The following is a 15,386-nucleotide window of genomic DNA, read 5'->3' on the forward strand; positions in this document are numbered from 1 at the left end:
TTTCTGTTCTAACGAGAGTGCAGTTTAATTTCTCTTTTATGTTTTCCTTTTCTCATTCTTTTTTTAAATACATTTCCTATAGTACACAGATACAATACATAATGCGGTATAAAAAATCAAAACAAAACATTAACAATTACATTTTTTAAAACGAGGCTGAGATTTATGGCTTCCAGAGTATGATTGGAAACTTCCTACAAATGCCTCCTTTCAACACCAGAGGGCAGTATTCCCTAACTGTGCTGGCAACACCCGTAAAAGTCTCAGTACAAATCACGAGTTGCGAAACGCTTGAGGGTCAGAGCTGCTGAAGTCTTGCATCCAGATACAAAATATATAAGCTTTTGTTTAATTCAGGGTGATAGGTTAGAAGTGCTCATTTTAGAAGATGTAGAAAAACCTACTGTTTGGGATCATAACAGTAGTCTGCTTGGATGAGGTACTTTTGAGTTGCAAAAAAAGGTTGGACTTGGCTTAACTTGCCGTAAGCTGCTCACTCCAACGTTCATTCATACAGTTTAAAAACAAAGATCTCGCTTTGTTTTTGAAGGCCATTGCCTCCCCCCCCCCCACCCCCACCTTTGCCCTTAAACCTTAGGTTAGTCTGGTTTGGTATTGCTTCTGGGTCCGACACCAGAGAGAGTGCCAAGGGGCAGCACAGAAATCTCCTAACCAGCTTCAGCTCTCGCCCTGGCCAACGAGCCCTTGCAGCCCAGTTCGTGCCCCTGGCTCTCTCCGGTGTCCTGAGCTGAGCCCATGCAGTGAATCTGAATTGCATGTCTGTAGCACTCTGTGCCAAACAGTTCCAGTTGCATATAGGTGCACCTGAGCAGAACCTTAAAGGGATAGTTTTCCTTTTGGAATACTTTCATATGGTTTGTGTAATTTTGTATTTGTTATAGTTCCCACAGAACAGAGGTCACCCACCAGTCCTGGTTTTTTTTTTTTAAAGGCCCTCACACCTCGCTCCAGCCCACCTTAATCACCTCATTGAAGCGCTGATGCGTTCCTCGGTTGTAATGTTTTGACAAGTTTTCTTTTCTACTCAAATGTTTGAGATCTTATGTTGCTTATGAAATACAGTAGGTGAAAGCTGCCTCCCACCTCCCTCCCTCCCAACGTGTTTAAAAAGCTGAAAATAGACAGACAGCTCCATCTGTCCATTTTCTAAGCGCTTCTTCCAATTCAAGGTCGCAGGGGAGCCGGAGCCTCCGTAAGCAAGGGGCACAAGGCGGGCTACACCCTGGATGGGACACTAGTCCATGTGCACAGGGAGCAGTTTTCCCAGAAGCCAATTAACCTACCAGCATGATTTTGGACTGTGGGAGGAAACGGGGAGAGCATACAGACTCCACACAGAGGGCACCCCAGGTACGGAATTCTTCTTTAGAAGGGCTTTTACTTAATTGATTCTGTTATATATGGGGGTACATAACAGGATCAATTAAGTAAAAGCCCTTTTGTTCCTACCATATTCAGTACCCCCATCTACTGTCTCCTCTCATTGTGTTTTTTCAGTGTGTATGTCTTGTGGATTTTTTCTTTTTTGTTGTTGTCATTCTATGTAGCACTTTGAGAAGCCACCTTTAACGGTGCTGTATAAAATAAGATTACTATTATTAATTCATGAGACATGGAGCCCCAGTGCTGTGAGGCATGCTGAGGTCAATGTGGCCACTGCACCATCGTGCCGCCCGCAGTCTGAATTAAGGCAGCGCTGCTGTAAGGGAGCTGCACTGGAATGACGAGCAGCAGTGTGGGGTTGTCCAGGACCAGGACTGGGAGCCCCTCCCCACACACACCCCGACTCGGTGTTGCCTGGAAGTTACAGCAGCTGGAATACCGCCCCGCACCCGTGTCTCTCTGCCGCCGCATCAGCACCAGTGTGTTTTACAGTGTAGAGTATACCGTCTCTCAGATGTTTCTCTTTGTACAGTGTAGAGACCTGAACTATTTACAGGAAAGAAAAACATCCAAATCGACAACGTAAACCTTGAAAATGCAGTTCCCTGAATATAAAAAAGACAGCTGGGAGTGTGAACGGAAATAAAAAATAAAAATGTAAACAACAGTTGTTCTTTCGGGCTCTGCAGCACGACAATAAAATTATAAATATATATATATGAATATCGGGAGCGTCGTGTTTCTTTGACCTTTCCCAAGCTTTCTGGAAGTTAGGGTGTCGCCCTGTGGCCCGCGGGCCTGGACTAACGCCTGCTTCTGCGACGATAAGAGAGCGGCTCCTGAGAGGCGTCCCGGCCCCAGGAAGAGCTGTGTAGACCAGCAGCCGCTGCCGTCCAGGACCATGGTGAGCGCTCATGGCCTGTGCCAGCCCAGCTCCAGCCCAGAACCAGACCAGCTCCAGTCCAGCTCCAGCCTAGAACCAGAACCAGCCCACCCCAGGACCAACCCAGCTCCAGCCCAGAACCATCCCAGCCCAGCCCCAGACCAGCCCCAGACCAGAACCAGACTAGAACCAGCCCAGTTCCAGCCCAGAACCAGACTAGAACCAGCCCAGCTCCAACCTAGAACCAGAACCAGCCCACCCCAGGACCAACCCAGCTCCAGCCCAGAACCAGCCCAGCCCCAGACCAGAACTAGACTAGAACCAGCCCAGCCCCAGACCAGAACCAGACTAGAACCAGCCCACCCCAGGACCAACCCAGCTCCAGCCCAGAACCAGCCCAGCTCCAGCCTAGAACCAGCCCAGAACCAAACTTGAACCAGACCAGCCCCAGCCCAGAACCAGCCCAGCTCAGAACCAGACCAGCTCCAGCCCAGAACCAGCCTTGAACCAGACCAGCTCCAGCCCAGAACCAGACCAGTGTCCCTCCCTCTCCTTTCACCTGTGCAGTCAGAATCATCAGTCCATAAATAAGAAGCTTTTTTTTAAAAAATTTAAAATTTAAGGATGAAAAAAAGCCCCCCTGTTCCCCGGGGGTGGAGGGGGGTGCTGGCCAGGGACTGTGGGGGTTGGTAATGAGGTGAGACTGGCCCCCACAGGGGCCGGGGGGATATATATATACAGATGCCTGGTGGGAAAGGGGTCCTTGGGGTCTTCACCAGGTGACAGTGTTGGAGGGACGGCTGGCCTCCGCGCTGCCCGAGTGGTCCAGCTCGGCGCTGTCGCAGTCCGAGTCGTCATAGAGGGATGGGTTCTGAAAGGGGGGAATAAAGCTTAGTGTTAGAACGAACAGGGGCTCTATCTGGATTCTAGGTTGATGTGGTAAGTTACACGACCTATGGGGACGCAGAAGAGGTCACGCGACCTTTCATACACATTACAGCAGTGGTCATGTGACCTTTCATACGCATCACGGCAGAGAGGTCATGTGACCTTTTGTTTATGTGACAACAGAGGCCACGTTGCAGCAGAGGAAAAGTGCCACTTCTATAGAACATAATGCTAAGAAACCTATATTTGTGAAGGGATTTCTTGGAATACCCTGAAAAGTTTTTAAAGCTTTTCGCCGAGCTGCAAAGCCTCCTCCATTTTTCAAACTCCCAATAAACGTCAGCTGGTTTTTCTAGCACCCTGTCCCAGGTGAGAAGGCCCTCAGCTGAGTGCTCTTCACCCAAAGCGAAATTCCCCCCCTGCTGGACTGGCACTTTCAAAACTGTGCAATTCCGCTGAAGAAACAGGGATGAAAACATGTCTTTGGTCCTGAAAATCCTCTGAACCTTCTACCTCATGTTTTCTAAACTGTCAGAACACATTTGTTATCACTCGACAGCACACAATTCCATTTTTTATTCTAATAAGCTTAAGTATTATTTTTCTTCAAGTCAGAGTCGCTTACATTGAAGGTTTCATATTGTGGTTTTGCCTGAGCTTTTTTTTTAAATGGCCTCCCTAGTAAATGTTTATAGTAAACAGTCATATAAATGTTAACAGTCATATTTACTGTTATGGGGCGCAATTGATGACAGTGCATGAGGAGTTTGTATGGACAGCAGTGTCTTTATTTTTGTATGGTCTGGTGCATCTAATGAAGAAGAGGTGTTTTAGGAGCTTTATAAAATCATGCAGGCAGTGCTGGGACCCCTGGTTCTATTACAGACATTAGGGTGCTGTCTGCGTGGAGTCTGTAAGTTCTCCACATGTTTATATAGGTTTCCTTATGCATGCTCTGGTTTCCTCCCAGAGTCCAAAGACATACTGGTAGTTTAACTGCCTTCTGGGAAAACTGTCTCTGGCGTGAGTGTGTGTTTGTGTCTGTGTCCGTTTATGCCCTGCGATGGACTGGCGTCCCGTCCAGGGTGTACCCTGCCTTGCGCCTGTTGCTTGCTGGGATAGGCTCCGGCTCCTCCACGACCCCGAACTGGAAAAATCCATTAGAAAATGGATCGGTGGACAAAATGGCGCAGGGCCTGACACAGATGCTTGGGCAGAAGGTGGATATTTATTAACACAGCTACAGAATATAGTCTAGGGAAACTATACAGTGCCATTACCACTCAGGAGGTGCATTTTTATTGTGGCATGACTTGGGTCAAGGATCAGTAACCTTTCGGTGCTACGGTGACCATTAAGCCAGGCGGAGCTCAGCAGGGATACACTGAGAAAGAGACAGCAGATCTCTGGGATTAGGTCCGCAGATCCGCGCTGTACGACTCGCTGTTAAGCAGGCATTGGGGGGGGGGTTGGAGTTGTGGCGGACAGTGGCGTTACCTCGTAGGCGCTCTGCTCCGCGTTGAGCTGTGTCTTGACCTCGCGCACCGCGGCCTCCTTCTCCGAGAGCCCGTCCGACTGCTGCAGCACGTCCACCGGGATCTCGGAGCTCTGGGACAGCAGGTCGTCCGACTTGTCGTCCAGCCGCTCGTCCGTGTTGGTGCTGACCACGTCCGGGGTCCCGCTGTGCGAGTGGTCGCTGGTGTTGCCTTCCTCGCCGTCCGACACCGAGAGGTTCTCCGAGCTGAAGGTGGACAGGGACTGGCACTTCGTCATGCCTGCCGGCCGCCTGCAGGGGTGGAGAACCAACAAGGACTTGATGCCAGCTCATCTGCCCATTCCCCCGTCCCGCTGGCGGCCCACCCTGGCATATTGTGTTTGCTGCACACCAGATGTTGAGCGTGTTAAAATCTATGATCTTCCTGTGTTGTTCCAATATTGATTCAATGGAGAATTGCTACATGTTCTTAAACGTGCAGGTAGGCCTAGCTTGTAGCTGTTCATACCTCTAGTAAAACTTTAACATATTTGATTTTTTTCAGTCTCACAATTCTGCAAAGCGTCACTGCTTTCATGTGCTGCAGTACCCCTGTCAGAGGCTGGCTAATTGTGTCATATTTGGAGCAAACCTGAGGCTTGAATATGCATGTTTCTCTGTCATGCTTTGTGAGTTATATTAGGGCAGATGGACCTTGCACTGAATAGTAAATGGGTAATTTATAGTGGATGGGCTGTTGCAACAATATCCTGTACAAAGAAACCTGAACAGAGAAGTGATTGCTGACTGTGTGCACTGCTGGACAAAGTATTAACAAAAACGCTCATCAATATCTGTGCAAACATAGCTGTTTCAATCATTTTCTAACTTCATTGCTGCTGATAGAATTAGACTCCAATCCTCGATGACAATGTCACACACACATTTATGATACGGACATAAACACCAAGTGAGAAAACGGAGCTCTACTGCCTGAGATGGCATAGCCCCTGCTTCCATGAGCGGTGATGCTAAGTGTTGACAGACACATCTCAGAGTACAGAATCTGATTCGTGTTTTTGGTACTGAGTCTTAACAAACTCTATAAAAATACAAAAAAACAAATCACATTACAAACTGGTGTTCTGAGAGAGACCTTCAATACTTTGCCCCTATCTGCATCCCCCCCTCCACCAGAGTAAAGGTTTGTGAACCCCTCTAGAGGTTCTTGTACATTTTAGACCTAAAACAGAACGCGATTTCATGAACGTTTAAAGGGGAACTGCAATGCTATCTTTATATTTCGGGGTTAGAAAGAATCAGTATTATTGAGTGTATTTCAAACCAGAATAAAAGCCAAATGTACACAGTAACTTGTAAGACATCAGATTTATAGTAGAGAATAAACTAAATCCCCAGGTATGCACAGTGCCATATTGTGTTATTCAGAAAGAGGCAACAAAACATCCAGTGAGATGAAGTGGCCCCATTACACTGTTAAACAAGCAGGCCTCTGAATACATCTCTCTTAATCCAATAGAAATAATGCTCTCGAGTTCAAGAGAGTTTTGCCAATAACTGGAACTTACTTGTTAACTCATGCATTCAGATCGTGTTGGAACATTTCTGCACTGAAATGTGTGCCGCACAACCTGTACTTATTCGCTCGTACATCACATGACATCAGTCAGGACAGTGACTAGTGAGCAGGAAGGGCCTCATCACGTCACAATGCCGTGGAGCTCTCGCTGGGAGTTTGCGTCAACATGGCGACTTGCAGTACTTTCACAAAGTTCATGATTTTGTGCTTAATTTGAAAATGGTCTTTTTTTCCCCTCTACCTTCAATACATTTATTTTGTTACTGAGATTTAATAACTGTTCTGAGAAATTGGGACCGCAGTTCCCCTTTAAATGAAAGATGAAAAACCTGATTAAATGATGCAGATAACCTGATGGAACGTCCAACAAAAAGAGAGAGAAGATATATTTGGATTATTTAACAAGATGATCCAAGAGTTCTATCGTTGTGTGAAGATGTCTGAGAACCTGTTTATTCAGTAACTGCTGAGCAACAGGGGCCTCAGCCGGAGGTTTCCAGTGATTGACTTCAAGCGAGCTCTTCAGGCAAGGACACCCTCTGCACTTCTGTAAGGAAGAAAGGGCCAGAAATCCTGAAGTCGGCGTGAGAAACTGAAAGCTCCAGGAACAGAAAAGGTCTAGTTAAGTCTTGGCTGCTCAAGGTGTCACCAGTTACTGAATCCAACAGTTCAGACTTATTCACACGTGCATATTGACTTGTGTTTGGATTATTTTGTTAATTAAATAATCCAAATGTGCTTTCGAGTCATACATTTATTCAGGTAATCTTCTTCTTTTCCTAAGACTTTCACAAAGGTCCAATTACATTTTAAGTCTAAAAATACCCAAGAACCTGGGGGATCACAGGCTTTTCTCAGCTCTACAGAGGGCAGATGAGCACCGCAACACATCTGCCATAAACCGCTCACCTCTGTCTCCGTGGCAACTCCACTTCACTGTCCACCTCCCCCTCCTCCTCCTCTGAAGACACGCCCCTTTTCTGTCAGCAAGACAAGAGAGGAACTGGTCACATGTTTTCGCCCTGTTATCCTGACTGGCCCACTGGTATGGCATTAGTTAACAATTGTGTTACATTGTGAAAAATAATAGTTTCAAGGTTATCACCACATTGGGTACTGCAGTCTGACATTTATTTGGACGGTACAGTGACGCAGTGGTTAGCATTGCAGCCACGCAGTGCTGGAGCCCCGGGTTCAATTCCAGACCTGGGGTTCTTTCTGTGGGGAGTTTGCAGGTTCTCCCCGTGTTTGCATGGGTTTCTTCCAAAGACATGCTGGTAGGTTAATTGGATTCTGGGAAAATTAGCCCTGTGTGTGTCTGTGTCTGTATCTGTCCTGCGATGGACTGGCGTCCCACTCAGGGTGTACCCAGCCCTGCGCCTCTTGCTTGTCAGACAGACTCTGGCCCCCCCACAACTGTGATTCGGATGAAAATGGTAGATGTAGTTTGACATTATATATCATTTGAAATAATGTTCCAACGTTCTGCTTGGCCTAACGCCAACACCACGCACTGTTCAGCGGCCGTGTGCCAGTCTTATCAGCGTCTTCATGCAGGACAGCTCTCCTGTGGACAGCTCGAGGCTCAAAAACGTTTCAAAATAAACTGAACTGTTCCACACGAGTAACTCATGAGCGCTTTGAAACGTATGTTGACCTTCTCGAGACGCGAAACGGGACATTTCCAGATCGCGGTGAGTGTGCCACGGGTGTTCGGCCTTCCTGCTGCACACAGGGGCAGAGATTTCCTCCTGGGGGCCAAGGTCAGGCCTTCCTCCCCCTCCCGTCTGTCTCGGACGAGTGAAGAACCCAGCTCTTTTCACTTCTCCTTTGTAGCACTTCATGTATGTACTTAGAGAATGTTACCTTTAATGCACATCTGAATGAGGTTTTTGTTATGTCAGGGTGATGGAATTTTTTTCTGGGGGATGCCTCCCTCCCATTATAACAAGGAACTCTGGGAATATTAAATCTGAATAAGGTTCTTGTGCAAAACGCCCTGGAATGCATTTCTGATGCAAATCAGAGACTGTACAAGGTATAAATGACGCGTGTGGTTGATACCTGCTGAAGTATCATCATTAGAGTGGTTGGTTCAAGGGGGAGAGAGGGCTGAAGTACACTAGAGTATAGGAACTACAGGATTTGCTTAGGGATTCTCAGTACCTGTTTACGGGTAACAGCTGCCCTGTAGAGAATAGCTGCAGGAGTTAGGTGCTGCTGGCTGCTGCCCCCGGCTGCTCCCCTTGGAGCTCGGCTCACTCCAGGCCCCTCCTCTTTCTCCTCCCCCTCCTGTGGGAGGCGGGGCTGGCCCAGCACTGAACTCCGCCCCGTGGCGCCCCCCCTGCCGCAGGGCGAATCAGGGCTGCTGGAGAACGGGATGGAGGCGGCGTCTTCGCTGGGCGTGTCGCTGCGGGGCGGGGTTTCAGTGAGGTCATCGGCACCGCCCCCGGGTTCGGCCGCCACGGCCCCCTCCAGCCCCGCGGAAGCACTGAGACTGCCCCTGTCCAAGCCAGGCTCTCCCCTGTTGCGCTCCTCGGCTTCCAGGGTCGTGGAGATGAGGTCTGGGCTAGAGGAGGACATCTTTTTAAGAAGGAGGTCGTGCTGCAGCCCGCGCAGAGCGGCACTAGGGTCCAGGTGCTTTGTGGGCAGTGCGGCCGGGTCCCGACAAGCTGGGGAGAGGGCAGCCTTCAGCCCTGCCAGATCTCCACTGCTGCCCTTTCCCCCTGCCTTGCGGTAGCGGGTCTTTCCTCTCCGGGACCGACCCGGCGATGTGGAGCCCTTGTTGGGACAGGCAGGGATGGTGACCTGGGTCATGGAAGAGTCCAGCTTGGGCAGAATCACCTCCGACTTTAGGATGTCTGGCCTGTGGGGAGAGAGAGAGAGACAAGAGGGAGAAACTGAAGGACAAGCAACTGAACATCACATCAGTTTCAGGTAAAAGGAAATCTATTTCAAACTACCGAGGAACATTTATCTTCCTTCTTGTGTTGAGGGTTATTTAATAACCTGCAGTGTGTGAACAGCTTCTCGGTCATCTGTTTCTCCGTTTCTTCCCCCCCCCCCATAAATCATACCCTTCAAATAAATTGTGCTGCTGTTTCTTTTGTATTAGATCTTTCAAAAAATTGCAAAACCACTTTTCACTGCTTTGGACAAGAGCTGCAGACACTATAACATTTCTAATCTCTATGCAAATGAACTCAAAAAAAGCCTCCCGTCTCCAAGTCGTCAACCAACATTACAGGTAAGATCCCGCAGCTGAATGGGTCGAACTGCTCCGGAGCGGGACTCAGGCGAAGACACGCATGGAAGCAGCCGAGGGAGAGGGGGCCAGGGGCTGCTCACCGCTTGCTGTGGGAGGGCAGCTTCTGCGGGACGTTGCGCTTCTTGATGAGCTTCTCCATGGAGTTGGAGGGCCCTCCCTGGCGCGAGCTGTGGTGCTTGAAGAGCCCTGGGTACTTCTTGTCCAGGTTTTGTTCTCTTCTGGGGAACACAGGTGGGGGGGACTAGTCAGCAACATCACACAGCAGGAAGAGGCTGGACAGGACGGGATGCTTTGCTGTGCTCCCGGGGTATGGGAGGGGGTTAAACATACGGCACATGCTTTTACAGACTGTGGGATATTTGCTTACTCCTGCTTCACCCATACTTTCCCATCAGCATACCTTCTGCACCCATCAAAACGTCCCACACTTTCCTGGTGCCACCACATAAACCCCAAAGGCAGTGCAGGGAGGATCCTGATCAACCCTATACAGTTCCCAGCCTGCATCCCAACCCCAATCGTGACATCCCATCTGAAAATGCACAGACTGCAGGAGCTGCCCAAATACTCCTGGAGAGGTTTTTTTTTCAATTAAAAGAGAAACACAAATAAGAACCATATATTAACAGTAGGATTTCATGCAGAAATAGAAGAATGCTAGTTACACACTTCTTGTCAAGAAGCAAGAACATTTGACCATGCTGCACCAGCTCAAATGTAAGATCTAAGGTAAGATTTACGGCTACATTTCCACACATGCACACATCCAGAATGAGATCTAAGAGCACCCCAGTCCTCCACCCAGCCTTAGGAGATTTTCCTTGATCAACCGGCCCCAGGAGGGCTTCTACAGTGGGATGGTGGGCGCCCTGTGTACTGTTCCCTGTACCTGTCCCTGCAACCTACACTCTGCCCCTTCACCCTCCACCCCGCATCCCCCAGCCAGTCCTCTCTCCCTTCCCCTTCACCCTGCACCCTGCTCCCTGTGCCCTCATCTGAACCCTACGCCCTGTCCCTTCACCCTGTGCCCTACACCCTGCACCCTGGGGCCTCTCCCACCTTACCTGAGCAGCTCTTTCTCTTTGAGCTCCAGCTGCAGCATGACGGCGTTGAGCTCCATGTACAGGTTGTTGGCCCTCTCCAGTTTCCTCTCGTAGTGTTCTCGGATGTCCAGGGCATGCCTGTGAGCACCGGGAGCAAGACCGCGCTGTCAGCCATTTCACCTGGAGCCCCACGGGGCAGCGGAGTGCTGTTTAGACACCACGCCGGCTCATCTACCAGTTCTGCTGCTCCACATTCATGGGCAATGCATCGCCTTTCCACTAACAAAACTGTTTTCATAAATATGCTTTTTATTGTTACAAAATCTGCACTTTTTTTGAAACTGCAGTCAGAGAGTGAAAACGCTTATTTCCAGTTCTGTCAATGGCTCTGCCCTGTGCATTATTATAATATAAGCAACTTCGGGGTCTTTCTACATATACAAACTGTACACTTGGGTGTTGGGGCTCCAAAACTGGAAATGTCACACTGTACACTGAATAGACGCCCTGCAGAATCTGGGGTGACAACACCCCGCCCCCCCAGGTGGGATACCTCAGCTCCTCCCGGCGCCGGTTGATGAGCTCCTCGTCCAGCCTGTGCAGGCACGTGCCCTCCGACTTGATCTTCTCGAAGTGCTGCTTCACCTCCTCGCGCCACTCCGCCTGCGATAGACAGCACGCAGCTTGTCAGCCCCAGCTCCTACAAGCGGCTCCGCCACCCCAGCTGCTGCCCACCTAAAATCCCACACTGTCTTCCCTTTGCCAACAAAAGAAAACGGAACCACAGGAAACAATTACCAGTATAAAATGTTATAAGAGCCAGCAGCCATATCACCCTGCGACTTACAGCTGGCAGCCCACTGAAGCTCAGCAGGTGTGAGCCTGGTCAGTACCTGGATGGGAGACCTCCTGGGAAAAACTAAGGTTGCTGCTGGAAGAGGTGTTAGTGGGGCCAGCAGGGGGCGCTCACCCTGCGGTCTGTGTGGGTCCTAATGCCCCAGGATAGTGACGGGGACACTTTCGTGTAAAAAGGCGCCGTCCTTCGGATGAGACATAAAACCGAGGTCTTGACACTCTGTGGTCATTAAAAACCCCCAAGGCTTTTCCCGAAAAGAGTAGGGGTGTTATGCCGGTGTCCTGGCCAAATATCCCCTGGTCCTTTACCAATCATGACCTCCTAATAATCCCCATCTCTGAACTGGCTTCATTATTCTGCTCTCTTCCCCACTGAGAGCTGGTGTGTGGTGAGCGTTCTGGCGCACTATGGCTGCTGTCGCATCATCCAGGTGGGGCTGCACACTGGTGGTGGTGGAGGGGATCCCCATTACCTGTAAAGTGCTTTGAGTGGAGTGTCCAGAAAAGTGCTATATAAGTGTAAGGAATTATTATTATTAAGAGCCTGTATTGCAAATGGCTGGTGAGGCAAATATGCATCAGATCTCTAGATGGCTACCCTGCCGCTTGGTGAAATCTGCAAGAGATACTGGCTCTGGCCCGCGGGGTCAAACAGGGGTTGCCACAGTTACTGGTGCAGAGAAGAATAGCAGGACACCTCTTAGTAGTGCATCCTGTTTCAGAAGGCAAATAATCTGATTGAAAATGCCCCCCCCCTCCACCTCCTGTCCTGTAGTGCCACCTGAATGACTTTAACTGAACTAAGAGTTCAGGTGAGAAGTCGGCCAGGCTGGTGAGCATGTGGGACATCAAGTCCTAGAGCTGCATGCCCCCTCAGAAGACTCTGAAAGGTGTTCAAGCAGGACGGTGTCTTCTGCAGCAGCAGTGCCGCTACCGCCTTGTAACCTTGCCTTTCACTGCAGCATCGCAATCCTGTCCTGTCCTGTGCGGCGTGTGTGTGTGTGTGTGTGTGTGTTAGCAGGAGGCATCGGGAGTGTGAGTGTGGAGGGGGGGGAGGGTTGTGATGATTAAGCTAATGGACTCTCCTGACAGTCCAGGACCCAGCCTGCCGCTCGGCTGCTATTAAAGCAATCAATGGGGCCCGTCAGTGCTGCAGGGCTCTCTTGACGTCACGCTGGCCAGGGGGAATCAACTGCAGGAGGGGGTGGGGGCAAGGTCAGACGGGGGAGGCTTTTCATCATTTCGGTCATTTGCGTCACCATGCTGAATGGAGAGGAGGAGTGGGGTGTGTTTGGGGGGGGGGGGGAGGTTAGGGCGTCCCCCTGTTTGATTTCCTCAGTGAATGGGCGAGCAGGCGAAGGTACCTGGGATTTGAAATAGGTCTCCTGCGGGGTGGACAGCACGTCGGCCGAGGCGATGTCCAGGTGCAGGAGGATCTGCCGGAAGGAGGGCCTGTTCCTGGGCTTGCAGTTCCTGGGGACGGAGAGGAGAGAGGAAGAGATTTTAAGGCTTCCTGGGTCTCCGTGTATGTAGGGCGCCGCCACTCAAGATATCTCGATCTGAGTGTTATCCATCACGCCCGCGGAGGAAATGAGGATTGACTGGGCCCCGAACCAGCCGCCACCCTCCTGTCTGCGAGGAGTTTGCGTGTTCTGCCCTGTGTTCGCTTAGGTTTCCTCCCACAGTTGGCCCTTTTGTGTCAATTGGGTTCTCGGAAAATTGTGAGTGTGTGTCTATGTGTGCCCTGCGATGGACTGGTGTCCTGTCCAGGGTGTATATTACCTTGCGCCTGTTGCTTGCTGGGATAGATTTTGGCTCTCCCGTGACTCTGAACTGGATAAAGCAGTTAGAATATAGTCTTGTTAGACATGGTCTTGGTTAATCTAGTACAGAGGGCGTTGAGAGGTGTTTCTGTAGGCTTAGGGCAGTATTCATCAAACCTTCCACCATAGAAAAGTGTACGCCTGACATTTTCCTAGTATAAAACTGTTTGTGTTTTTTTTCCACCCCTGAAATGCCAGCAGTGGCAGAAACTGCTTTCTAACTTCTCCTTCAGCTAGGTCTTCTCGCAGTCTCACTGAGTGTGAGGTTTTCCTCAGATAGAATAACTCTGTTTAATGAATGCTGGAGACGTTTCCAAAAAGTGCCGTTCAACAGTCCATGATTACATAGGTCACTGCATTAAGGAGCTTGCTGATTTGCAATGATTTCTAATTAATTGCTAAAAGAGTAATTCCCCCGAGGTGTGAGTAGGTGTGTGTCTGTCCTGTGATGGACTGGCGTCCTGTCCAGGGTGTGCCCTGCCTTGCCCCTGCTGCCTGCTGGGATAAGCTCCAGCTCCCCTGTGACCCTGTATTGGAAGACGTGGTTAGAAAATGGATGGATGGATGCTGGGGTGTGCTATGGCCCTGGAGGCTGTCTGAGGTCCTCATATAACACTTCAGGCTGCCCACTATTCTTCCAGCCAGGGCCTGGATGGAAGAAACGGGAAAGCAGTGACCGATAATTTACAATGCACAGTACGACATATCCAAAATCTGCCTCACGATGGGCTAGTGTTTGCCTCCTGTATGGGGACTCTAGAAAAACAACCCATTTAGATCTAATTAAAACAATTACCAGGAAGAAGACATGATAATAGGGGTGGCAGACAACCAGCACACACTCCCACATCAGGGCATGAATGAGACTGAGAGCTAACGGGTTCTCCCCCTGGCCCTGGTTTTCTCCACAGTGGAGGTCTGGGGCCCCGGTTTTCTGCCAGTCCTCCAGTCCAGTGCCTCCGCCCCCAGCCCACCAGCCTCCCTGCCCCTCACCAGCACTGGCGCAGCAGGATCTTGAAGCCGTCGGGGCAGCTCTCGGGCACGGGCAGCTGCAGGCTGTTGTTGCCCACTCCCCAGATGATGGCCGAGGAGTCCACGTCCTTGTACGGGATCTCCCCCGTCAGCATCTCCCACAGCACCACGCCGAACGACCTGCGGGACAGGGGTAGAGGGGACACGCTCTGTGTCAGCTCTGGCCAGCATCCACCAGCCCCCGCCTCTGGGTGACACCGCCTCCCTCTCAAGTCTCTGTGCTCTGCCACCTCACCCCGACAGAGGAGATCAACAGATTCAATCTTCCAGGGCTGTAGGGCCTCCTGTCATTCTGCCTCGGCTCTTCATTAGGTCACTCAGCTCACAGCTCACTTTGGACATTGGACCAATTTTACCAGTTACAGTAGTTGATGCCTCAAAAAAAGGCCTACAGAACTTGCCGGACTTCCATCCTCAACGTGGCTGCAGACCGAGTTGTTGACAGCTGATCTTCAACAGCGTTTTGTTTTTTGTGAAAGGTTTAAAGGAAGACATTACCAGCTGAGGCATTTCTGCCTGTTGGGGTGGATTTGTAACTAGGAGTCTGTGAAGCGGAGTCTGTGTCCCAGGGGCCCTGGCCTAGACTTCCCGACGCCGGTTCTTTAGTGCAGCCAGGCGTGGATCGAGCCCCAGTCAGGTGCTGGTTGTGAGACCCAGGAGAGCCCCAGGCCTCAAGGGTGACAACAAGGCCTCAGTCAACACCACACTGCAGCTGTCGGAATCACCATGGTGACCACAGCACAGTGGCAGAGAATAAGCAGGACTTGTGTGCGGAAGACTGAGAAACAGTGTAGCTACAAGCGCAATAACAAAATTTAAGACTTATCATCTAACATTATGGACTCATTTTTATTCACCTGTCAATGTTTTTGGAAGTTATGCATAAAGCTGTAAGATGAAGGGGAATTTTCTCATGTCTTTCTTTGCTCAGTTCACATTGCAGCTTCAGGAAATAAACGATCCTTCCTTCTGTGCTGCCCTTCCATAAAACACATTTAAGAGATACCGTTTCAGCTAATATATAGCAGAGGGATTTGCCCGGAGTCTTCATGGGTTTTGTTAATGTTTAAACAGCCTCGTTCTAGCCTGAGTTAACACAGCTAGCGTCCTTTCAAT

At 50.0% G+C, this 15,386-nt stretch overlaps 1 protein-coding gene across 1 annotated transcript in view; it reads right to left on the minus strand.

The window, feature by feature from the left end:
* Positions 1-15,386, minus strand: part of map3k12 (mitogen-activated protein kinase kinase kinase 12) — a 29,316-nt gene continuing 13,930 nt past the window's right edge. The window contains exons 5-13 of the mRNA XM_088914954.1: positions 14,232-14,390; positions 12,780-12,888; positions 11,114-11,223; positions 10,582-10,698; positions 9,598-9,735; positions 8,416-9,115; positions 7,159-7,229; positions 4,673-4,961; positions 1-3,158 (exon numbers count right to left, since the gene is read on the minus strand). Coding sequence (XP_088771080.1) covers positions 3,060-3,158; positions 4,673-4,961; positions 7,159-7,229; positions 8,416-9,115; positions 9,598-9,735; positions 10,582-10,698; positions 11,114-11,223; positions 12,780-12,888; positions 14,232-14,390 — 1,792 coding nt within the window. The 3' untranslated portion in view covers positions 1-3,059. The remainder of the gene's footprint in view (positions 3,159-4,672; positions 4,962-7,158; positions 7,230-8,415; positions 9,116-9,597; positions 9,736-10,581; positions 10,699-11,113; positions 11,224-12,779; positions 12,889-14,231; positions 14,391-15,386) is intronic.

This window comes from Atractosteus spatula, chromosome 1, assembly GCF_055471065.1.
Source record: "Atractosteus spatula isolate fAtrSpa1 chromosome 1, fAtrSpa1.hap1, whole genome shotgun sequence".
NCBI lineage: Eukaryota > Metazoa > Chordata > Actinopteri > Semionotiformes > Lepisosteidae > Atractosteus > Atractosteus spatula.